The 26622-nt window shown below is 46.8% G+C and overlaps 1 protein-coding gene across 3 annotated transcripts in view; it reads right to left on the minus strand.

The window, feature by feature from the left end:
* The window catches only part of VANGL1 (VANGL planar cell polarity protein 1), a 59767-nt gene that overhangs the window by 30950 nt on the left and 2195 nt on the right, over nucleotides 1-26622 (minus strand). For all 3 annotated transcript variants that reach the window (XM_025288042.2, XM_025288040.2, XM_025288041.2), the window contains 3 exons: nucleotides 16981-17185; nucleotides 8944-9076; nucleotides 3687-4294 (listed from right to left, as the gene is read on the minus strand). In XM_025288042.2, coding sequence (XP_025143827.1) covers nucleotides 3687-4294; nucleotides 8944-9076; nucleotides 16981-17051 — 812 coding nt within the window. In that variant the 5' untranslated portion in view covers nucleotides 17052-17185. The remainder of the gene's footprint in view (nucleotides 1-3686; nucleotides 4295-8943; nucleotides 9077-16980; nucleotides 17186-26622) is intronic.

Raw genomic sequence — 26622 nt, forward strand, 5'->3', positions numbered from 1 at the left:
CTGAGAAATCATTAATGAGGATCATTAAACATCATTTCAAGTCTCTTTTCTCCTAGGTTTCTCTCCATATATAGTCAGCTAATGAATGGGGACTTCCCTGGTGGTCCAGTGTCTAAGGCTCCATGCTCCCAACACAGAGGTCCCAGGTTCTAACCCTGGTCAGAGAACCAGATCCCACATGCCAAAACTAAGAGTTCGAATGCCCTAAGAAAGATTCTGCATACCACAACTAAGAATCCTGCATGCCACAATGAAGATAAAAGATTGCTCATGCCACAATTAAGACCTGGCACAGCCAAATAAATATTTTACAAATTCTTAAAAAAAAAAAAAAAAATAGTGTTTGGTGAAATCCTGGAAAAGTGAGCAACTCACTGTGAGAATGTGGCCAGGAAAACATGTGAAGCATGCGTGTAGAATTACAATGTGCTGAAAGCCCAGGATGCTGTGGAGAACGTGGGGACGGGGTGTGAGGCACAGGAACACGTTGGTCCTTGAGGCCTCAAGTATGGCCCTAGCCTATGGCTTGGGGCCCTCAACTATAAAGGGTGACACCACAGCACCTGCCCCCACCCCAGTGGCAGCAAGGAGGGAAAGGGAGACATCTGGAAAGCCCCGTTAACCCCTGCAGCACTGGGCAAAGGTTAAAGTATCTTAATCTCCTTTGGTATTTCACTTTGCACACCAGGAACCTTTTCCGTTTCTGAACGTTTTCAAATAAGCCCCCAAAAGCCATTCCAGCCAACAAGCAAGGCTCCTAAAAGTAACTTTTATGAGAGCTAAGGAGACAGGGATTTTCTTTAAGACACTAAAGATGAGGCATTCTTCTGTTTTCAAAAATACCTCAGCTGACTCTATAAAACTGCCTGAAAACAAAGCAACAAAAGACGCTGCCATCACTCTGCACCTCAGCCCAACAGGTCGCTGCTGGGGGAGGAACTTACATAACAGAGGGCGGACCATCCTGATTCCTGATTTTGACAACCCGCTATTCTGCTCCCCGGGACCTGCTCTTTGTCTATGCCAATTCCCTTTTCCCTCCTGTCTTTTTCTACACTTTACAAAAGAGCTCAGAAGTTCTATTTCTGGCCCAGTGACTCTTCCAGCCGCTGCTGGGTTTCGACCAGATTTAGCCCAGGGCTCGGCAGGTGACAGGCGCGCTCAGGCCAGCAGGGAGAGATGGATGCCAAATCTGTCTCAGGTCTCACAGCCTGACTGTCTCATGGGCAGCCAGGCCCACCTGAGGGCTCTGTGAGTGAAGATGCCTCTCCTTCCCTGGCCATCTTTCCACCCCACAACCAGGATCTCCACACAAGGGACAAGGGGGTCCTTATGAAAGCAGAAGAGGAGGAAAACCTATGGCCCTGAGGAGGAGTCAGAAGGAAGATACGGGGCCAGCCCAGGCCACCTTCTGTCTCCTGGGGGAGCTGGGGAAAGAGGCTTCAAGGTTAGCCAGTATGGACGGGGCAGCTGTTGGTCATGGTGAGGACAACTCTGCGGCGTCTATGATAAGCCCTGGGCCACACAGAACACCCAGCCTGCCTCCCGGGTGCAGGTCACCTCTGGCCAGTGCACCCACATGGTAAGGAACCAGCACCACGCACAGCTGTCTGAACATACCACGGAGCGCATCCTGGGGCCGTTTTGTGTGTCCCCTCCCCGCTCCCACCCTGGCCCAGCATGCAGAGCAAGCAGTGTTAGAGCATGGAATCCCCTGGAGAAAGTCAGCCCCACTGCATGGACTACTTAAAGTGAGAAGTCACCCTTCCCTTTTCCACCTCTGCAGGTGGGATTCACACAGCTAGGGCCGAGCCAAAACTCAAAACCATGGCAGACTCACTATGGGCCAGTGTCCTAGCTACTGACATTTACAGAGTTCCAAATGTCACTTCTCTCTCTGTAACCACAGCTGGATTTCTCTCACCCTCCTGATTCAGGCTAAACCTGTCCATTCCTGAGACAGATGTGGGGTTGGGCTTCATTGCTGTCACTGTCTAAGTGCCCTCCTCCTCTTGGGTTCCCACCCATTCCAAGGCCTGTGTCAGCAACTGTCCACTGGTCTGTCTCCAAGGAGTTTTCGGACAAAGCTTGGGAGGCAGCGACCCTCTGCCACTGGAGCTCTGCACACAGCAGACATTTAATACGCCTGCTGGTCATTCTCCAATGTAAAATATGGGGGAAAAAGCTGTCTGAGATGAATAAGCAGCAGTGACTTACTTGCTTTCAGAGCCCCACGGGCACCCACAAAGGACTCAATACACCTGGCTTTGCAGCACCAAGCATGGGAATCAGACACTGATTCCCTCCAAGGACTGGTCAAGGTGGCACAGTCTTTGACTGCTAAACCACCCAGTCCTCGGGTGGTATGAGCTGAGCCAGAGGAACGACAGATCCATGCCAATACCGAGATGGTTTGGCAGTATGACTGACTCTAAACCAGAGTTAGGCCACCTCCCCCAGCCCCAGCCAAAAACATGACAAAGCCCATTGTTCTGATCCCCACTAGGGTGCCCTTGCCATCTTGGCTGCTCTGCAGTATCACAGCAATGACAGCTACCATCAACAAAGCACATACCATATGCCAAGCAGATACACACATTGACATATATTGCCCGAGGAGGCAGGAGAGCCCTGTGAGAAGACAATGTCAGACATCTCAGATTGTTCTCTCACCTGTAACCACCTGGGTGCCAACCGTGTGCCATGCTCTAGGTCAGGCACTGAGGATGCAAAGAGGAGTAAAATGCAGCACATGTCCTCCGGAGCCCACAGTTTGTGGAAGAAAACAGAAAAATAGGCCAGTGACACAAAGTGAGAAATGCTATAATGAGGACATTAACTTAGGCCTGGCTTCATGGGGTCTGGTAGATTCTGCACAAAGCTAGCCATGTTCTTTTGTATTAATTACTTAAAACCCCTAAAGCCCTGTTTCCTCATCTGAAATATAGATGAGCTTTATGAATACAATCTATATGATGTGCTTATCTCAAGGTAAATAAAAACAAAGCAGAACAAAATACTGAATACAATAAATAATGATGATCACTTTTCGTTAATCACAAAATAATTAGATTTTGTGTATAGATTTCAAATATGACATCTTAAAGTATTTCTAGTTTTTTCTCATGTATACATTTTCAACTCGTACAAGTTTAGAGTCTCTAATCTACACCTGATTCTTTACTGGAAGGTCACTAGGGTGACCATATAATTTATTGCCCAAATCAGGAAACCTCTGAGAGTGGGGGAGAAAGGAATGATTAATAATTCCACTGGGACAACACGGTAAACCAGAGGTACCATTATGAACAAAACTGTTGATCACTCCATCATTCACAGGCTGATTTTGGGGGCAGGGTCAGCAGCCATCACTAAGGCTTCCTTTCTCCATCATTCTTAAGAGCTGTGAACAATTTTGGAAACAGGCCCAACAAAACTCCAACCTGGAAGACAGCCAGTCCCTGTGACACGCCATCCAGAATTCAGCAAAGTCAATGTATGTGAATTTCCCCCTCCACACACACATATGCACACACAGCTCCTCCCAAAACCGGAAAAAAAAAGAGTCAGACCCTGGTCTTGCTCTTGGCACCTGGCAACATCCCTCACTTGCTGTAGACTTAACTGTCTTCTAGCAAAACAGCAGTGGTCCTTTCCGCCCTGGAAAGGAGGAAGAGCCCCCTCACCTCAGGTGTCCCAAGCTGTAGAAGCGGGACTCGCCGTCGGTGGAGCGGACCACCTGCAGCGTGAACATGGGCTGCAGCTGTCTGAGCTCTAGCAGGACGACGGCCAGGTAGTGGATGAAGAGGAGTGCGTCCACGAGAGAGACGGCATATTGCACAATGCCCTGGTAATTTCGGTCCCGCGAGTCCAAAATGCGGACCCCGTAAAAAAGCCAATAGGAGACCACGAAGAGAAAGATGAGGACCAACAGGAGGGCACGGAACACGAAGATCCGCGGCATGTCAGCTCTCTGCCTCCGGAAAAACAGCGCCCAGGTCCCGATGAGCAGAATGAGGAGCTTGAATGCCACGGAGATGAAGAGTCCCTCACAGATGGTGCCGCAAGGCTCCAGCTCGTCCCGCCACAAGATGGGGGGCAGCAGAATGAAGGCAATGGGGGTGAGGAAGACCAGGAGTCCGAGCACCGCAGCCACGGTGAGCCCCAGGTAGCGCCTACAGTCCAGCCCCACGCTGTCCTCCATGTCCTTGCTGATGCGGGCAATGTCCTCCTGTGAGATGCTGTGCTCCGACGTGCCAGTGATGGCCGTGGTGGTCTCGCCCCAGTTGTCATCCTGATGGGGAGAGAACAGTGAGGACCGACAGCCCCATGGCACACTGCATGTTAAAGCCACAAAGCCCACAGGAGCTCGGGGGACAGGAGGGCCCACCTTCTTCAACCACAATCCACATGTGTGGGCTTCCTGGGAAATGAAGCCTGATACACACACAGGCTTTCTGGGAAATGAAGGCTTAACTCTTTAAATAGAGGAATGTTTTAACTATGACAATTTTTCTTGAAGTTTTGCAAACTATACCGTATATTTACCTTTTCCAACAGAAAAAAACATAACTTAACCTGTTTGTTGGGTGATTTATTATTATAACAGTGACTATCATCCACTGTGTTGGAATTCCTGAGAGGCTCGGTGACAGACAATCTGCTGTTAGAAAATTGTGTGCAAGTTCACCTACAGCCCAAGGAGAAGACCTTCTGCATTTCCTTCTTGATTCACGACTGGGCTATAAAGGCTTACAAAGTCTATCTCTCAGAAGTGGGGAGTAATAGTAGTCTGTGCCCTCTAGGAGCTCTGAGTGGAGATCTTGCACAGGAGCGAACTTACATGGTTATGTACAAATCAAAGCCCGCCTATAGTTGGTACACACATTTTTTTAAACCTCCATAATGTTTTTAAGACCCATTTAGTAGGTATCAAGCACTCTCTGATATTTCTCATTGAACAAGCAAAACAGATTCTAGTATCGATGGCCCAGATAGCTCAAAAATTCCATCTTAAACACGAGTTCCTGTGACAAATTGAGCATCAAAGGTATAAAAATACTGAGACTGAGACTTCCCTGGTGGTCCAGTGGCTAAGAGTCTATGCTCCCAATGCAGGAGGCCCAGGTTCGATCCCTGGTCAGGAAACTAGATCCCACACACCACAACTAAAGATCATGCCAGCCGCGGCAAAGATGGAAGATCCGTGTGCTGCAACTAAGACCCAGTGCAGCCAAATAAGTAAATAAATAAAAATAAACTTTACAAAATACCAAGATTACTAGAATGTGTGCCTTTTACCATCTTGCTTTGCTTGCTTTTTAAAGCCTGTGGTTGTTTGGAGCAATTGTCTCCTCACTTAACATGATCCAGTTGTCAGGGTTTTAAACAGTTTTGCTATTTCTCTGGCAATGACGACTCCATTCCAAAGCAACAACAGAGCCAGAAGACGATGAAAAGCCACACTGGGTGCAAAGGGGTTTGCCTCAGAAATTTGTGTATATGATTTAAATTGGAAAAAACAGTCAGATATGGTGGTACGCTGGGTGAAATTAATGCATACGATACCAATTTCAAAAAATCTAGTCTAAGTTAATAGCTGAATCGGCAAGCTAGAGATCTCACAGCTAAACGATAACCTGAAATCTAGCAACAATAAATAAATATGACTCATGAAATGCATATAGGCTACAGAAAGAAGCAGTAGTGGTGTCAATAGAGATCTGAACCTATGAACAAAGAGTTCTTTGCCTCAGAAAGTTACAAGTATCATGTACTAAGAGAGAAGCTGTTATTTAAGATAACAGCCAGAAGCAACCACTGTTCTCTCATTGCTGGTGGAAGTACAGATGGCACAATCACTCTTGAAAACTGGTCTGGTAGTCTCATACAAACGTGACTTTACACTTAACTGGAGAGCCCCAGTAATTCCACTTCCAGGCTTTTACCCCAAATAAATGAAAACATATGTCCACAAAAAGGTTTGCACAAGAATGTTCTTAATCGTTTTATTTTCATAATAGCCCAAAATGATGCAACTCAAATGTGTATCCATAGGAAGAAGAATGGATAACAAACTGTGATATATGCATACACTAGAACACTATTGCTGAAATATAGCAAAACATGGATAAATCTCAAAGTTATGATGCTGAGTGAAAAATGGTCCAAAACAAAAAAATATGATTCCAATTACATTAAATTCTAAAACAGGCAAAACTAATCTATAGTGATTGAATGAAAGCAAGGCTTGCCTTGGAGGGGGCTGGGGGAAGGGACTGACTGGGAAAACATAAGAGAACTTTCTAGAGTGATAGAAATATACATTTTAATAGAAGTGTGGGTTATATGGACTTATTCAGCTGTTACAATTTCTTGAATTATACACTTAAGATCTGTTCATATCTCTGGGTAAATTTACTTCAATTCTGTAAAAAGAAAAAAATCACAAGCATGGGAAGAAATGGCTACACATTCAAAAACGGACAACTTGCTTTAACCTAAGGTGAGTCTGTTGTTGTTTAGTTGCGACCCCATAGACTGTAGCCCACCAGGCTCCTCTGTCCATGGGATTTTCCAGCAAGAATACTAGAGTGGGTTGCCATTTCCTTCTCCAGGGGATATTCCTGACCCAGGGATCAAACCTGCATCTCCTGCATTGCAGGTGAGTTCTTTACCACTGAGCCACCTGGGAAGCCAACAGTTTAGTACAATAAGTTATTTTGTTACACTCTTAGTGACAGCAAATATTGGATCCCATGTTTTGCATTGGGCCTAATATTTAGTCGATGATCAGTACTGAAATAATGATCACTAGTGTTGTGGTTATTTGGTTGATATTGCTGATTTGGTTACTCATCCTTTTTCCTGCCAAAGAGTTGCTAACTAAATCCCCTGTCCATTTTAATAATGTGTGCACACTTGTGCCCCAAAATGAAGATGTCCAAGGTCTTCCCAAGCTTGAGGTTCTCAGAATAGAAAGGATCTCAGACCCTCTAACTCAATCCCCAAGATTTTCAGTGAAGAAAATGAGGCCCAGAACGGTTGGACATGCCCAAAGTCACACAGGTGCTGAGAAGTACAGCCTCCAAATGCCCACTTCAGTGCTTTTCCCTGACTGTAACTTCAGAGTAGGCTACAAGATGCAGACATGACACATGAACTGCCTTCACAGTAGACCACCAGCACCCGTGAATTCATCCAAGAAGAAACTGACCCCTGTAGCACTTAAGGGTGGTCCAGTCTTAAGACTAGCCCAATCCATCCCACCATTCCTCTGGCCCTCTGGCTCTCCATCCCTATGACTGTCCCAGAGCCAAGGCAGGAAGTGCAACAGTCAGGACTAAAGTCATTTACTTATCACTGAACAAACGTCACATTCAACCACAACGGCAGCTTTGGCTTCTAACAGCATCTCGTGTGCTCTGAAGAATTCCAATTTCAGTCCATATATCTGCTTACCAATGCATATCTGTCTGTACTTGTAAGAACGTACAGATATATGCTTATCTGTATCTTTACAGCTGTGCAGGCACCCATTCGTTTATTTGGGGCCAAGGCTGGTCATGCATATACTTCAGGAGAGTATGCAAACATGTTTCTGAGTATAACTCAGATGTTTATTTAAATCAACTGGACTGTGAGACCGGAGAAGGCAATGGCAACCCACTCCAGTACTCTTGCCTGGAAAATCCCATGGACAGAGGAGCCTGGTAGGCTGTAGTCCATGGGGTCGCTAAGAGTCAGACACGACTGAGCAACTTCACTTTCACTTTTCCCTTTCATGCATTGGAGAAGGAAATGGCAACCCACTCCAGTGTTCTTGCCTGGAGAATCCCAGGGACGGGGGAGCCTCGTGGGCTGCCGTCTCTGGGGTCGCACAGAGTCGGACACGACTGAAGCGACTTAGCAGCAGCAGCAGGGCTGTGAGACAGTTGGAACCCAGAGAGAAGAACACAATGTTTTCTTTTTAAAAATTAATAAATAGACAATACTTTAAAATTGGGTCATTTGGGGACTTCCCTGGCAGTCCAGTAGGTAAGACCTCGCTTTCTAACATAAGAGGTATAGCTTTGACCCCCGTTTTGGTAGCTAGGATCCCATATGCCTTGCGGCCGAAAAACCAAAACATAAAACAGAAACAGCATCGAGACAAATTCAATAAAAAAACTTTAAAAATAGTCCACATCAGAAAAAAAATCTTAAAAATTGGGTGATTTCACATTAAATCCTAATTTCCGCTTTTCTTAAATATTGCAAGACCCAGGAACACTGAATTCCTGCATTCTTGCACAGTGATAAGCATTCACAGCTGAGAAGCTGCCACTCCTTTGACAGAAGAAACATACTCTCCAGGTGCCAGACTCTATCACTCCATGCTACAGCCCTGACGTTGGTGTACCACACAGATTGCTATTTATCCCCAAGCTAGCCTGATATATTTTTGCTCTTCTGTGTAACCCAGGGCCTATTTCACTCACTTCTGTTTCCCTAATAGGCATCTAAGTGTGTGGCCTCTGGGTTGGTGAGGCTCCATCTGAGCTGTCCTAACTTCTCTGCTCCTCTTCCCAACATGACTTAGGGGCTCTGGAGAGCGAGCTTCCTTCTCTTCTATACTGTTCTGCTTTGCAATGAGTCTCCAGAGCCCACAGCCTGCAACTTTGCCATCTCCATCCTGTCATCGGCCCTTGCTGGCTTCTTTTCAACACCATTCCAAGCAAGCCAACCAATCACACTTCAGAATAATCCTCAAGCTGGCCAATAGCAGGACAGGCTGTTCTTAGACCAACAAGAAACCACGGGACATAGATAAACTAATTAACATGCTAGAAAAATAAAGATAAAAACCCAAGAGAACCTGTGGCAACAAGACTTAGGAAAACATTTACAGAAAAGAAGCCTGATCAAGCGGCAGTGTACTTACAGACTGCCTTTGATCCTTACCTGAGCTTCCTCTGTCCGAGCAGAATCATTTGCCAACAGGGGCTCTCCAGTGGGAGCTTGAATGGTGACAGATTTTTCTGACCCTCTGCCATCTTTATTCCGGGGTGGCTTGTGCCTCTCTCTATTTCTTTCCCTGAAAAAACACGAAAGATAATCAGCTAGCACATTTATATCACATTAATTAACCCTCATCAAAACATGTTATGAATTTCATCTTGAATTTAAGAAAATTCTGCAGATACACACACACACACACACACACACACACATACTGTGCCAATCCCCACCCACTGCCACCCCCACTGTGAGGAATAAGTTGATCTTTATTCCCTACTTAACTATTTTCTTTCTGGCACTCTAAGACCCAAAACAAAGACTGTCACTCCTTCTCTCTCAACAGTGGTCATATTTTTTCAAAGTCTAATATTGTGAATTTTAGAATTTCTGTAGATAAGGCACATTTCATGGTAAGATTACTGATTTGATTTGATTATAATTTGCCTAAACTTATTTTCTAGGACATTATTTTATTGGGACAACACAGCAAAATACCTAAGCTTCGGTCTGCCCAAAAAAATCCGGGATGCACTGTCAACCCTACACCTTGGACAAGAGAAGAAAGGAGATTCCAAACCAAGAGAATCACTTATTTCTCTTTCCTGCAAATTCGAAACGAAAAGTCATTCTCATAGGTTCTAGATGAACTCAAGGCACCCACAGAAACAGACAAAAGCTGGGACAAATGACGCCAAGAGCTACACACATGAGCGTGTGTGTGTGTGTGTGTGTGTGTGTGTGTGTGTGTGCATGCGCGTTTTCTCTAAGGAAAGCAGGCTGCTGCATCATTTTACCCCAGATGAACTTCCTGCGTGGTCTTCTAGGGTGACTAGGAAAGCACTCTGCTGTGGGTAAATGCTGAAATTACGAAAGGAATTAACCACTGTGCAAGTCATGACCTGGGTACTAACCATCTATGAAGACTGGTACCCCCAAGCCCAGCTGTGAACGGTCCACCCAGGAGCCCCACCAAAGGAGCCCCTCAGTGACCAAGAACAAGCTCCCTCGACTTCTGTCCTACGGGTCGCCCTGACGTCAGTGCCCCGTTCTTTACCCGGGTGTCCTCCTCCCCGAGGTTTCCGGGGAGAACAGAAGCATCGCACACACACACTGCAGAGACGCACAGTCAGATTTTGGTTCTGTCCCTATGTGATGTGCGAGCTTGCACAAGTTCAACCTGCCAACGAAGGAAAGTGTCTCACGAGTGGCTCAAAGGGTAAAGTCACGAGCCCCGGCAGTCGGTGACCTTGAAGACACCCTGAAGGGAGTTCAGGGCAGAGAGTAGGAATGAGACCATCTATGCTCTGGGAAAACTGGCAGAACAGGACTTCAGACAAGATATTTTCAGGAGAAAGTTTTATGAACCCAATTTCTCACATCTTTTCATACTTAGAAAAGCACTAAAATCATTAAGAGATCATTTGATCCTCATGACTAGCAGCAACCTTCTACCAAGATGTGGGCTTAATTGCATGGACCCCCTTCGTCAAGTCATACATATGCTCACCCCCCAGCCCCCACCACCTCTTCAGAGCAGTTTTTCAGAGCTATCTGAGATGCTGTCTTCTGTGCGTTAGTTCTCAGGAAGCCCCAAATAAAAGTGAACTCATAGCCCCCATGCTGTGTGTTTTAATCAAAAAAACCTCTGAAAACCTCAGTTTTATCATCTATGAAATGGGGATAATAATCACACCACATAGATATAAGGATGTGAAATAATACCTAGTAGCAATAATATTAACAAAAGCTATAATTATTGCTGTTACCATCAGCACTTGGCAAAGAATGGTGACTTGACTTGGTGAAGCAGAGTATGCGTTCCTTGGAGAAAGATGAAAAAGAAGCTTTTAACATACAATCAACCCCTCTTACTGTGCACAGTATTTCTCCTATTAACCTACTTAGCTAACAGGATCACATGCAGACTTCCTGTGGTCAGACTTCTGCCTTATCCATACCTCCCTAGGATAAGCCCTGGTTAATTCCTTTGAAGGGGAGGGAGGCTCCAGACGTCCCAGAGACGCTTTCAGTGAGAGCATCTCTAATCCCTAAGGCATAATCTATCATTACTGCTGCTGCTAAGTCGCTTCAGTCGTGTCTGACTCGGTGCGACCCCATAGACGGCAGCCCACCAGGCTCCCCCGTCCCTGGGATTCTCCAGGCAAGAACACTGGAGTGGGTTGCCATTTCCTTCTCCAAATCTATCATTACAATCTACTGTTAAATAAGAGTCCAGAAAGAAATGTGTTCTCATCAACACTGATGTTTTATTTTAACTGGGCAACTAGGGAAATGGCTAAGAGATTTTGTTTGTTTATCTAGAGATGTGTCTCATTGATAATCACTCTGGTCCCCACCCCAATGCGCAGAGCCTTCTCAGTCATGTCAAACTCTTATGGCCCTATGGACTGTAACCCACCAGGCTCTTCTGTCCATGGAATTCTCCAGGCAAGAATACTGGAGTGGGTTGCCATTTCCTATTCCAGGGGATCTTCCCGACCCAGGGATCGACCCATGTCTCCTGTGTCTCCTGCAATGGCAGGTGGATTATTTACCACTGCGCCACCCAGGGACCCCAAAGAGTACCTTACCAAGTGCTTTATTATATGAAACTTGTTCAATCCCAATAACAACTCTATGTGGTATTATTGTCCCCATCTTATATATGAGGAAACTGAGGCTTATGGAGGTTGAGTGACTCCCCAAAGTCCAAGTGGCAGAGCAGGGTGTGGACCCACTCTCTTGATTCAGACCCACTATGCTGCACCATTTGAAGAGCAAATGGAAGATTTTTGTAGCCTAAGTATTCCTAATGCTCATTCTCACACCCTGAACTTGAACTACCAGAGCTGTGAAATCTGCTTTTGAAACTACTTCTAGAAGTCATGACTGGACCCTGACCTTGGAGAACACAAAGCAGTGTGCCCAACACTCTGGCCTGCCAAAGACAACCACTTCAAAAGGACTCACAGTGAGAAACAATAAGCGATTTGGGAGCGATTTCCCATGTGTCTGGTCAGTCTTAGAATGAGCTGTTTAGACTAAGTCTGGAATCACTGCTCCCCAGGGCCCCACCTCAGCCAGGCCAGACCGAGGCACCTCCTCTCCTCGCTCTGTCCCCACTTTCCCCAACTGCTCTCACATCTATCACTGTCCTGCCATCTGCCAAGTCACGTGCTCCCCTGACCCATCGATCTATTCACTGGGCCCACAGGTCAAATCCTGTGACAGCACAAATTCCACCGGCAATCAAAATTCTTTCACTGTGTGCCAATTCCTGCAGCCTGAACACTACTAGGGCCAGAAGCAGGCAGGGAACCACTCAGGGCTGGAAACAGCCTCTTGGGGGGCCAGCCATCCCTTGACCTGACCCCAGTGGGCCTAGTCTGGTTTTTAAAGGGCTCAACAGTTCCCAAAGGAGAAGTGATCTCTACAATTCCCCTGGCAACAGCAGAGCCAAACCAGATAGCAACTATTACCCGATAACCCCCAGAAGGTTTCTCATCCTCCAAGACCGAAACCCTAAACCAGCGCTTCTCAAGATTTGAATGTACAGACAAGCCACCTGAGGTGCAGATTAAGTACAGATTCGCTGGCCCCACCCCCAGAGAAATAGTCTGGAGCAGAGAGACAACAGGAATCTGCCCTTTTTATCAGCATCCCCAGCTGATTAGGATGCAGGAAACTGCTCAAGGCTCTCCCACCCAAATGCTGCTCAGGGAGGAGGTAGGTGGGATAACTTAGAAATCACCCCGTTTGTGAAATGCCCTGTATACGGCGAGGGCCTGATAATGGGAGCCGTGTGAGTGCAATGCTTAGCTATACAATGTACAGTGTGGCTTCTACAATAAAACAGCATTAAGTGGATGAGGCTGGGAGTGGGACTCAGGACACTCTGCACTGGGTCCAGAACCAAGAGCTTTCCATATGCTGTCAAGTAAGGGGCCAATGGAAAGCTTACCCTATCAACTCAACATGGGCTGCACATCATGCTGGTCCTTGTTGAGGGAGCAAGACCTGTTGCACAGCTTTTGTAAAAATCACTGGTCCTGAATGACTGCTCTGGGAAGGTGCCTGAGCCTGGACTACGTAGAGAAGTCCAGCAAAAATGCTGCCATACAGCACTTTCCAGAATGCAGAGCTATGAGCTCAGTATGGCTGCCTCACTGCTTTGGTACCCAAACTTTCATCCCCAGAGTGTTAACTGCTGTGATGTCAAGGACGTGCCAAGTACCTATGGGAGAGCCCCCCACCCCACACACACAGTGGTGAAGACCATCAGTTCACCATGTCTAAAAGAAACAGGAGACATGGGGTAGGCTACCAAACCACTGAAAGGGTCTTTCAAACACAAGAGCACCGGGTGTCATTCCAGCTCCAACTGAGTTGTCTTGATCATCTACACACCTTTGCTGGGCAGGTGTGTCAGCCACAGGAATCCTTGTATCTTTTTCTCTGAGCCTGTCTCCATGGAGCATCTGCCTGTACTGAGTAAAGATAAGTCAGGGATTGGGGGGGGGGGGGGGGGCAAGCAATAACACGTTGGAGGCCGGGCATCTGTCTGTACCTGCAGGTGTGTGCGTGTGCAAACGCATGTGTTTAGGCGATCCTAGAGCTGAGCTCTGGGAGGGTGCTGTAAAGTCTCTCTCACTCCAGTCAGAATCCCCACTGAGCCCCAGACCATTCCCACTTATAATCGGCATTTCCTGGGAAGATGATTTGGCTCTATTTCTGGTGTTTGTCTATTTCTATTTGGGGGAAAGCCAGCCCCACCGGTTACTCCTCCCTTTCCTTCTCTACCACCACCCACTACCTGTCCTTTCTCTCCACTGACTGCAGGGCCTGGCTGTCTGCTTCCTTTCGGGTGGGAGGGCCGGGCACCGCACAGACTGACTCTGAAGCGGCCTCGGAACAAAAGGACCACTCCCCCTATGCTCTGGCAGCCTCTTTTGGACAATGCATTTTACACATCAGGCCCAGGGCTGTCCCTCCAGGCCTTTTTTCCCTACCAGTTATTCCTGCTGCTCTCCATCGTGCATGGCCCAGGAAGAAAACCATGGCTTGCAAAGGAGCAAGAAATGGGGCCTGAAACCTGAGGGTCCCAACCAACCTCATAACTTCAGGCACATAATGCTCTCTCTCTGCATCTCAGTGTTATCACCTGTTGAACGGGGGTCTCCCTCCCACTGTTTAAGGGCCGCTGTGAGGATGGGCGACCATGACCCAGGATCTTAACAGGCACTCTCAGAGTGGTCGTGAACAGCACTGGAAGCTGCTGCACTGAGCTCAAGGAACTGGTGCTCTAAACCCGAGGGTTAGGTGAGGTCGGCTGGAGCCTGCGTCATTTTCCCAGCAGGTTAACTGGATACCCTCTAGAGAAGGCAGGTATCAAAAGACCAGACCACTAGCTTCTTTGTTGGAAAAAGTCATCTGTCATCTGCTTGGAACTCTGCCAGTACTCCAAAGATGATCTCAGTGTCATCAAGCATATCAAGTTCGCTGCCCTTCATTATTCCTCTCTGAGAGTTCTACGAAGATTCCCAGAGAGCACAGTCCCTCTCCTTTCCTACTCTGCCATTCAAATCGCTGAGCAAGGCAGCCTTCACAGGGATACTCCCCGCTGATACACTACCCTCTGCTGGGTCCAGGGCACACCTTCGGAGGGCTACTATGACTGTTCAAAACCATTTACACCCAAAGGACCCCTGACACCTACTATCTACGGATTACAAACTCCACCCCACAGTCACTATGCCCTGTCATGGGAGTTATCTCAGCAGCTGTTGTTTTTCTAAAGACACCAGGGAGCGCACCTATAAATCTCCAGTGGTCGTCTCTCACCCAGAGCCCTCCTGAGTAGGCATTCAGCAACATCCCTGATTAAAGTATTAAAGGTCTCAGCTTGTATTATCATTTGCCTAGCGCTTTCTGCAGGGGTCCAAGAAGGTACTCAGAGTTCTGCGTGCTGTTTTCATGGAAAGTTATAGTCTCTTAAAGTTACCACAAGAGCACTACAGTATCAATTTCTGGGGGCCCCAAGGGGCTGAGGGAACACAGAGCAATGAGTGTTGGGAGGGGACATGAGTGCAGATGAAGGAGGCCAGAGACGGCTTCTCCTCGGAACCCTGCAAGACATCCCTGCTTTACTCATCTCCAAGCACCCAGAGAACCCGATTCCCACTCCGCTCCTCACAGTGCTGGACGGGGAAGCTTGGCACACTGACAGGGGAACTGCTTTTCCTGGTTAAGTTCAAAGATTGGATATTTTTAAACAGCTGTTTCTGGTATTTTAGAACGAATCTGATATGTTTACCCACTGATTGAAATTGGTGATTAAATTTTTCTCACCAGAGGGTTCCTGACTTTCCCAGGATCTGGGCTCTGGCCTCACTCAGCCGCACTTCTTTCTGTTTCCCATGCTGACTAGAAAGTCTTGCCTGGGTTCCAGCACAAGCTCATTTACTTCTTTTCCCCAGATTGTTATGATTGGAAGAGCAATACATGAAATTTAGAAAATAATGAAAGTTTAAAACACACACAAACTGTTACCATTCACCATATCATAACAATATATACCTATTATAATGTGCAAAGTTTTGAATCTTGGTTTTTAGTAACATGGCCTCATATAGATTTTCTCATGTCATTAATCTTCAGAGGTCTTTTACATTTTTATTCTATTTGTTTTTTTCATATTTTCATTTTTCATATTTTCATATTTCACATTCATATTTCATATTTTCATATTTATTCTATTCTATTCTATTTTAATCACAAAATGTATCTACTTATAAAAGATTGAACAAGTGTAGAAAGATAAAGCATCTAAGTGCCCATCGGTCACCATCCTTCCCTGTGGAGGACCACTTGGGACAGCTTGGACACTATCCTTCCAGACCTCTTTCTGCGTGTATAGATCCATATGGACTCACAAATAAATAAGTCAATTAGGTATATGTGGCATACGGCTGTTTCACAAAACAAAATCCTGCTCTGCACTTAGCTGCCTGTAAGGGGAACTGCTCAGTCAGGAAACACCACTACAATCGCCATTCCCAGCTCTTCCCTGGGTCTGTGGACTGGGGTCAACTGGGGCCTTCAAATGTGGTGCTGAAATGCCAGGGCCGCTGACAGCATAAATCCAGGCACTGGTGAGTGGCCTACGATGTGCCGTGTTAAATGCTCCAGAGGCATCATCTCATTTAATCCTCCCAACAGCCCTGTGAGGAGGGTACTGCTCTCCCCATTTGACAGATGAGGGGTCTAAGTAACAGGCAGCCCTGCAACTGCATCAACCACACTCTGCACTGGCCTGGCACTACCTCTTCATTCACTCATTTCCTCACCATTCCACAGGTCTGTAACACGGTAGGCCCCAGGAACACCAGTGCAGACCTGTTCATTCTGTACAGAGGAGGGGAAATCTGGCCGCCCCCATTACCCAGGTCAGATGTCCAAAACCCAGGCCTGTTCACTGGGAAGACGAGTCAGAGACAGAGAAATACGTAAGGCACCAGGCCAAGCCTGCCAACCTGCCACTTCAGTGGATAAACCCCACAAGCAAGGGTATAATGGACCATGAGTCAGCAGCTCTGGGTAAGAAGCGACAAATTAACACTTTTTCTTTTTTTTAATAAAACTTTCACTTAGATTCTTGGTAAAGCTTTTGGGAGAACTGTCATCTTGGAGAAGTACTTAGAAATGAAAAACATTTCCACTGAAGGGAGCAACTTTAATTTAAAATCAATGTGAGAAGTGAAGGTCATCAACGGTAATGGTGGCTATAAAATGCAAATTGGAGGTGTAGTTCCTCCCAACGCAGGTTAAAAGGTTCTGAAAGCTCAGCTTCTCATGCACCAGTGGACTGAAATGCCAGTGCTGGCTCCCCCCAGGGGGATTGGGAAAGTGAGTCCAGGAAGCCTGAGAAACCTGCAAATTCTGCCCCCAGAGGAAAAGTGCAACAAGCAAGAGCTTACATACCCTTGTCTGTGAGATTTTTTCGAATGACTTGAATAGTAAGAATATCCAGAATACGTGGATTCGGTATCCATAGCAATGGAGGGCTTGTCTCGCTGCAGGAGCAGGTACTGTTTCTCCTTAGAGGTAGAGAGAATTTCACCTACTGGACTCCTCAGACCTCAAAGGGCCTGGGAATCAAGGAGTCACTCTTCGACGGGAACAAACTCTGGGAAAATGAGAGAAACAAACAAAAAAGGTATCAACCTTCAAAGCCAACCTCAAGGAAGTTCAATTGGAAGATAAATAACAGTGACAGCCTCCACTCTGGGATCTCTGTTATGGAACACGTGAGCAAGGGTGAGCCTCCAGGGTGTTAAATGCTCCGCTCAGGTGTCTGGGAGGGGGACAGGTGGGTGGGGGCAAGCCACACCCCACTGCAGAAGCAGCAAACCGGAAGTGGGAGAGACCTGGCCCTGGGCCATCAGACCGGACACAGCCCGGTCTGCCGGGCTTCCGGGCCTGAGACACCCTGTCCAGCCCCCACTGTCAGTGTGGCGGTTACAAAACAACACCCAGGGAAGCAGCCTGTAAGCTATGTGCTCACAGTTTCCAAAAGCCAATGGAAAAAAAAAAAAGTTCTCAATTCTTTAATCCAGGAATGCAAACTTCTAGAATTTTTCTTTTTAAAAGAAAAACTATTATTAGCACATTGCCTATAATAGTGAAAAGCTAGAAACACTCTCAATGCTCCCCAAAAGGAGGAACTGGTAAGGGAAATATGAGTCATTCACCCAAAGAGGTATCATTGTTGCTGTTTAGTTGCTAAGTCATATCTGACTCTTCTGTGACTCCATGCACCACAGCCCCCCAGGCTCCTCTGTCCAATACATTTCCCAGGAAAGCCTACTGGAGTGGGTTGCCGTTTCCTTCTCCGGGGAATCTTCCCAATCCAGGAAACAAACCCGCATCTCCTGCACTGGCAGGCGGATTCTTTACCAGTGAGACCCCAAGGAAGCCCAAAGAAATATCATAAAGCTGTTTAAAATGATAATTACAAAGTATGGAAGTTTGTATGATCTAGTGATAAATTTTAAAAGCAGGCTACAGGACTTCCCTACACTAGTCACTACAGTGGCTAGGACTCCACACTCCCAACACAGGAGGCCCAGGTTCACTCCCTGGTTGGAAAACTAAGATCCCACATACCGCAATTCAAGATCCCATGTGCCACAAATGAGACTCAATGCAGCCAAAGAAATACATTAAAAAAAAAAAAAAAAGCAGGCTACATATAGCATTGTAGACAGACTTTGAAATCTACACTTCAGTTACAATCACAGAGGATGAGATGGTTAGACAGCATCACTGACTCAATGAACATGAACTTGAGCCATCTCCAGGAGAGAGTGAAGGACAGAGAAGCCTGGTATGCTGCAGTCCATGGGGTCACAAAGAGCTGGACACGACTGAGCGGCTGGATGACAAGACTGCTTGTGTAAGGACGAGGATGAGGGAACATCAGAAAATGAAAGCAGGTGGTTTGTTTGTTGCAGGCTCCTGGGTCTTTTGCCACACTTTCATTAGACACTGCTATGCAATAAAAATAAATTGGAAACATTTCCAAGTACATTCCTGAGCCCCACATGTTAAAAACCTTTACTTCAAGACAAAAAGGAGCTCTACACCCCTCATTTCAGAGCTGGTCTCCGCCCCTCAGGGCTCCTTCTTCCAGTGACCCTCATGAGCTGACACTGCAAACAGAGCCAGTGAGATAAGTGTGAGGGAAAACACAAAGAGGCTGCAAATACTATCACTACCCTCAGCTGGGGGCTTCCCTGGTGGCTCAGCTGGTAAAGAATCCGCCTGCAATGCGGGAGACCTGGGTTTGACCCCTGGGATGGGAAGATCCCCAGGAGGAGGGCATGGCAACCCACTCCAGTATTCGTGCCTGGAGATTCCCCATGGACAGAGGAACCTGGTGGGCTACAGTCCATGGGGTCATAAAGAGTCGGACGTGACTGAAGTGACTTAGCATGCACAGAGAAACCAGCAACTGTAAAATGTGAATAAAAGGGCTTATGCGAGAAACAAACAAGCTCTAACTGTGATTGCACCCAGAACCACTCCGATGTGCCAGATAAAGGGCAGTTGCGGTTCTCAGGACTCCTGTGCCAGTCTTCAACCCGGCGGCTCTCCATGTCTCTCTCAGTAAGAGAAAGGCTGGGAAAGGAGCAGGCCAGAGTGAGTACCTGTGCTCACCTGCCCACCAAGGCTCACTTGCAGCCAGACAGCACTAGACCACATCCCAGGTAAGCCCAGGGCTTACTAACCCCCTCGGAATCTCAGGCTCCTCATCCATAAAGTGGAAATAAAGTGGCCTATTTTGTGAGGTGACTGTAAAGAATCAGTGTGGGGAAAAAACCCCACCGTGGGCATTTTTAAAATACTTTTGCTCTTGGACCTACCCCTCCTTTTGCAGAAGACGTCAAGAATCAGCTCAGCTTTTTTTTCTCCCTACTCTGCCTCTCAGCAGGTTCAGTAACAATTTCGATAAGCTTTCAGCACCTCAGACTCTCACTTCCTTTCTGCTTCCTTGTTGCTTGTTCTGCTTCATACCTGCCAGACATCAGCCTTAAAAGGTGAGCCAAAATCTCCAGACCTGCCCTTGAATAAGCCTCTTCCCCCGAAGGCCTTTCAGCCAGCTCTCTGCTAACCTGCAGATTCTCATACCAGAAACCTGACTGCCATCTCCTACATTCTGAACTGACCATCCACAATGTCTATGCTTTTTTTTTTTGCCCTTCAACCCATAACTCTCGAGTCTCCTTTCCATGCCAGCTTCTAGCTATTTCCGGCTAAATGCTGCCGAGGTGTCTCAGAGGCAGGCACCCCAGGCTCCAAAGACCTGGGCTGATCCTATTCACATTCCCTGGCCATGACACAGCGTGACAGACGCTCCCCTCTGTGAATTTACCTCCCCTCAGTTAAAAAAAAAAAAAAGAGAGACTTAATACAGTCTCTTCCTAGGGTTGTTGTAAGCATCGATTTACAACTTATTTTGGAAACTCACAAAATAAAGTCTCTGGCACATGCTAACCCAAGTTTTAGTCCCCTGTCCTTCTGCAAAAGGACGTCATCCTTCATCGTCATTAAAACCTCCAGCCGTCCAGTAAAGCAACTCCGGGCATGTCCGCAGAGGAAATCATGGGCTCCCAAGTGCCCTTAGGGGGAGGGCTTCACCTCCAGTCTACCAGCTGCCCTTGTCTGGTTTCTCTCCAGACAATACCTGCCCATACTTATCAAAGGGGTGATCTGTAGATCCTGCCATCCCCTCCCTCTTGTCACCCCAATTCTCCACCCTCGACACTCCACTGAAACAGCTCTAAGTTGGCCACCGATTGTTGCTGTTGTTCAGTCACTAAGTTGTGTCTAACTCTTTGTGACCCCATGGACTGTAGCGTGCCAGGCTCCTCTGCCCTCCACTATCTCCCTGAGTTTGCTCAAACTCATGTCCATTGAGTTGGTGATGCTATCCGTGATGCCACAGTTTGCCATGCGCCAGATCCAAAGGTCCCCTCCTTGCTCTCCTTCCCCCTACCTTCTTACGCCATGTACTTATTCATCCACCACCATGTTTAGTGGGGCCATGAGAGACCCACTAGGTGATGCTGGACACAGCAATGACAGCAGTCTGCGGCACACGGCTGCCCTCACGGAGCTCTCTGCTGCCTGTCCTCCTCCAAGGCGACAATGTTTATGCTACTACTTCTCCCATGCACCTTCCCCTCTCCCCTATCATCCCTTAAGTCTCAAAACTTGCCCATTATGGGACTCCCCTGCTGATCCAGTGGTTAAAACTCTGAGCTTCAATGCAGGGGGCTCAGGTTCGATACCTGGTCAAGGAACAAAGATCCCATTTGCTACAGGGCACAGCCAAAAAAAGAAAAATCTCTCCCATTATTCTCCTCCATCTATGGATTTACTCTAGGATAAGCTCCTGGGATGCACTGAACATAAGAGGTACCCAACAGATACTTACTGGAACTAAGTATAAAGGATAAATCCCGAGTGCACATTTCCTACTTGTTCTCCAGGCAGTGCAGTAGTAAAGAATCTGCCTGCCAATGCAGGAGGTGCAGGAGACTCGGGTTCGATCCCTGGGCCTGGGCCGGGAAGAATCCCTGGAGTAGGAAATGGCAACTCACTCTAGTATTCTTGCCTGGAAAGAGAAGCCTGGTAGGGTACAGCTCATGGGGTCACAAAGAGTTGGATACAACTCAGCAACTGAATACACACACACTCGCATTTCCTACTTAGACCCCTCTTGCTCCACTTGGGATTATCATCACCCCCAAGATGCTCTCCAGTGCTCCGGCCTATTCTTTTCAATTTCCTTCACCAGAGTTATACAGTCACCCTACCGACCCTACCAGTCCATTCTGAAGGAGATCAGCCCTGGGATTTCTTTGGAGGGAATGATGCTGAAGCTGAAACTCCAGTACTTTGGCCACCTCATGCAAAGAGTTGACTCATTGGAAAAGACTCTGATGCTGGGAGGGATTGGGGGCAGGAGGAGAAGGGGACGACAGAGGATGAGATGGCTGGATGGCATCACTGACTCGATGGACATGCTGCTGCTGCTACGTCACTTCAGTTGTGTCCGACTCTGTGCGACCCTGTAGACGGCAGCCCACCAGGCTCCTCCGTCCCTGGGACTCTCCAGGCAAGAACACTGGAGTGGGTTGCCAGTTCCTTCTCCAATGCATGAAAGTGAAAAGTGAAAGTGACATCGCTCAGTCTTGTCTGACTTTTTTCGACCCCATGGACTGCGGCCCACCAGGCTCCTCCGTCCATGGGATTTTCCAGGCAAGAGTACTGGAGTGGGGTGCCATTGCCTTGAGTCTCAGTGAACTCCGGGAGTTGGTGATGGACAGGGAGGCCTGGTGTGCTGCAATTCATGGGGTCGCCAAGAGTCGGACACGACTGAGCAACTGAACTGAACTGACCCTACAGAGCCAACCCAGCACCATTTTCATAACTTCCTCTCCTTCTCATCCCACATATTTCACTGTCACTAAGTGCCCTCTGTCCCTTGGGATCCACCCTTCACTCTTCTGGTTCTCAGCCACCCGCCTCCTCCAGGCTCTGGGGACACAGGGCTAAACTATTACAAAGCCTGCAGGTTTCCTCACAGAATCCAGGCTCTACAGAGCTCGGGCCCCTTCTACATCACAGTTTCTATCAGAGCTATCAATTTTTTTCAAGATCTCAGTGAGGATTAAGAAGCAGCAGCCAAAGGCAAACGGACAAAATCCAGAGTGAACTCATTTCAAAAGCCAACATAAGAGCTTCAGTATGGTTAACAGAAAAACACATCCTGAAGCTTATCTTTGCAGCAATGCATTTAGAAGATAGCTCCCTTGTATGCACAAGAAATTAGCAGACCTCAGATAAGGTCAGAGGGGGATGCCTTATCAGGAAGATAAAGTAATGAAAAGGGATCGGGTTCCCTGGGTAATAAACCAATAGGCTGTGCACTAGCCTGAATGGGATAGGGTCATAAAAAGGTGTAAATGTGGATCCTTGGAATGCACAACTGTGCCTTCATCACACTGACCCCTGACAAGACCCAGACTCTGGCTGGCCCTGACTGGGCAGCAGCCAGAGCGATCTCTCAGGTCACAATGCAGACGTTGTTTTCCTGCTTGAAACCCTTCCATGGCGTTCTGCTACGCTTCAAATAAAACACAAAACCTTTCACTTGGTCGGCCAGGCCCTGCCCATATCTCCTTCTTGGCCTTCCTTCTCTTTCTAAGGTCCTCTAAAGCAGCAGTCCCCAACCTTTTTGGCATCAGGGACTGGTTTCATGGAAGACAAGTTTTCCACGGAACTGGGGGCAGGGTTGCTTGCGGGATGGTTCAAGAGCATGATGTCTATGTTGCACATTATTTCTATTACTATTTCACATTATACTCTATTACTATTACATCAGCTCCAACTCAGGTCATCAGGCATTAGATCCCCGAGTTCGGGGACCCCTGCTCTAAGGCACCATGCCTTTCTGCAGCCTCAGTGTTTACACTCTACTGACTCTTCACCCACCTCATTCCACCCAGTTCCTAACTATCCCTCTCAAATGAAATACGACTTCTTTCAAGAAGCCTTTCCTGATCCTCCAGTCTCAGCTCCCTGTACTTCTTGACATCCTGGTTTTCAGTTACTCGGGGACTGGCTCCTGGAGAGACAGGAAGCTCCACAAGGGCGGGGCCTCTTTCATGACTGTCTCTTCAACCCTTGGAGCACACCAGGCTCTCAGTAACGCACACTGAGTGAGGGAAGGGTTCTCGTGGCAGATATCAAGATGCGGAGGCCACGGACTTTTGCAGAAGAAACCTTAGAGGTCATCTATTTTAAATCCTCAATTTTACAACAGAGGGAAAAGATGCAGAGATTAGATTCCACAGTGACAGCTGAACCACCGAGAGTGGAGGTGCCCTGCTGCTCACACAAGTCTCTCTCACCAGCAAAGGTTATATTCCAGATACATTGAGTAAGAATCAGCATTAGTTCTCTGCCTCCCTCTCCTGTCACTTATCCCTTCTGGGAACTGGAGGCTAACAACAGGATAGGGCTCAGCGCTCATCAAGTCACATCTCAGTGGGGCAGGAGGGCAGCATCGTAAATCTGGAATTCCCCGGCAACAACATCAGAGAATCTTCTTCACCACCCTTTGTTAAAAGCAAAATGGGGATCAGTGGTTTCGAAGTGTGTGTGTGTGTTCAACCGATCAGTCATGTCTGACTCTTTGCAATCACATGGACTGTAGCTTGCCAGGCTCCTCTGTCCATGTCAAGAATATTGGAGTGGGTTTGCCATCTCCTACTCCGTGGGATCTTCCCGACCCAGGCATAGAACCTGAGTCTCTCACATCTCCTGCATGGGCAGACTCAGAAGAAACTGAGTCTGAGTCCATCTCCTGCATGGGATTCTTTTATCTGCTCCTAAAGCCATGTTCACTTACATAAAATATACGTGACTCCTACTTAAAAGGAAAACACAGTGTTCAGAAAATCGTGAGAGGGAAATAATATGCTATGGTAACGACAGTGGTAAACATAAGCTAACCTTCCCAGAAAAGGAAATTATAAAAACATCAACAGCTCTGCCTAGAGCTATTAAGTAATTAAGCGAACCTGGGTTTGGACTGTTACCTTGCAAGGGGTACAAAGACACACGCTGAATTTAAAGAGCCTGCACTGGATGTATTTCCAAGGGAAAGAGGTTTCTGCTCCAACTGTATTTACATATACTGTGTGCATTACTTTGAATATTTTGTTTTTATCATATACAGAATTCTAAAGGATTTATGGCATTTATAATTTTTATTGTTTTCAAGCTAACATTTTTCTCAAGGTACCCATTTTTATTTTTTTTTTGTTTTTTTTTTTTGTTTTTTTAAGGTACCCATTTTTAATTACTCAAGAGGAAAAGGGTAATTTAGATATTTTGTTCAGAGTAACTTTTCTTTTACAGAGGATAAGCCATGAGCACACGTTCTGCAGTTAGATCGTTACTGCTCAAATCCTGGCTCTGTTCCTTATCAGCTATGTGACCTCAGATTAAGTTACTTAACCTTTTTGTGCCTGTTTCCCTAATTATAACAACAGAATTATATTTTGCTTAACTTACAGGCTCAAGGTGGGTTAAATGAGATCATTCGTAATCTTTCAGACTAGTGCCTGGTACAGGATAGGTATTCAGTTCAGTTCAGTCACTCAGTCGTGTCCCACTCTTTGCGACCCCGTGGACTGCAGCACGCCAGGCCTCCCTGTCCATCACCAACTCCCGGAGTTCACCCAAACTCATGTGCATAGAGTTGGTGATGCCATCCAGCCATCTCATCCTCTGTCGCCCCCTTCTCCTCCTGCCCCCAATCCCTTCCAGTATCAGGGTCTTTTCCAATGAGTCAACTCTTTGATAGGTATTACTACTTAGTAATAGGGACTTCCCTGGTGGCTCAGACGGTAAAAGCATCTGCCTACAATGCGGGAGACCTGGGTTTGATCCCTGGGTTGGGAAGATCCCCTGGAGAAGGAAATGGCAGCCCACTCCAGTATTGTTGCCTGGAAAATCCCATAGACAGAGGAGCCTGGCAGGCTGTAGTCCATGGGGTCGCAAAGAATCGGACACGACTGAGTGACTTCACTTTCACTTAGTAAATCTAAATTCCTTCCATTGGAAAGAAAACTCTTATAAGGCACATGATTTATGTATCATTTTCATTAAACTTATGTATATGTTTTTGGTCCATTTGAGTCTACCTTTAGTGTTAGTGCTGTCGTGTCCAGCTCTTTGCAACCTCATGGACAGTAGCACCAGGCTCCTCTGTCCATGGGAATTCTCCAGGCAAGAATACTGGAGTGGGTTGTCATTCCCTTCTCCACGGAATTTTCCCAACCCAGGGATCGAACTCAGGTCTCCTGTATTGCAGGCAGATTCTTTACCATCTGAGCCATTTACCTTTAATGGCTACCATTAGCTATAGTTAACTGATTGATTGATTTCCATTCTGTTCCTTGCAGGTCTTCTTTTACTGTTCCCAGGTTGGAAGTGAGTATCAGAGAAAACTGTGTGTTTTATTGGGTTTATGTGGAGGAACTCACGGTTGTAAGGGAGGGTAGGAAGAACTATTTTACTGAACTTGTGGTCTATAAACCATAACCCATCATCCAGGTCACCGATGTGGGAATCAGAGGGACTGGTGTATTTGCAACAAACCCAGTGATTCAACAGGGCTCTTACAAAAAAGTGATTCTGGGCCACTATTCACAAGGAAAGAAAATGTCAACCTCACTGTACCTGTCTTGCCAATGATTTCAACTCACCTTCTTCAAATAATTGCTCTTGGCTCCAGTCATCAGTTACCTCTGAAACACTCCCAGCAGCTGGGTATAAATTTCTGCAGAGCTGTGAATGGTTAATATGTCCGGAATTCTTACGATGTATATTTGTTTTCAAGTGACCCTTGTCCCCTGCCAGATTTTTAAGCTTCAGAAAAATACATTTTGTAAGTATCTACTACCTCCTCTGTAAATCCAGTGGTGCCAGGTCCAGTGACTGCTGTCCAATAAATGGGATTCAGAAGGGATTGGATTCAGTGGGATGGAAACACACTGCAGCAGAACACACATGTACCTTTTCATCAGGCTTCGGGTGAGCCCAAAGCCACGACCAGAAACATGGGCCAGCCCCATGTCCACCTAATCCTGTCATGTCCACCTTCTGGAAAATGGCATAGGCTCTAATCATATACCCATACCCAGCTAGTCTCCTAACCACAGCTAGTTCACTTTATAGAGAGAAGACGGCCATAAATAATCTGATGCTCAAAGTTCGTCGAGTGCCTCTGATGTGTCAGGAATTGCTTTCAGTCATTTGCATGTTACATTTCACTTAATCCTTAGAACATGACTTATATGGAAGAAAAAAACATTAATTTTCTGTTACAGTTAAGAAAACCAGTCAAACACCTGGTAAATGCTGGAGCCGGGCCTTGAACTCTTGAGAGTCTAACTCCAGAACCTGCTCTTAACTACAGAAACTATACAGCAATGTAGTAATTATCAGAATTGCTTATTTTCAGAGAGGAGGGTAGGCAACAAT

This window comes from Bubalus bubalis, chromosome 6, assembly GCF_019923935.1.
Source record: "Bubalus bubalis isolate 160015118507 breed Murrah chromosome 6, NDDB_SH_1, whole genome shotgun sequence".
Lineage (NCBI taxonomy): Eukaryota > Metazoa > Chordata > Mammalia > Artiodactyla > Bovidae > Bubalus > Bubalus bubalis.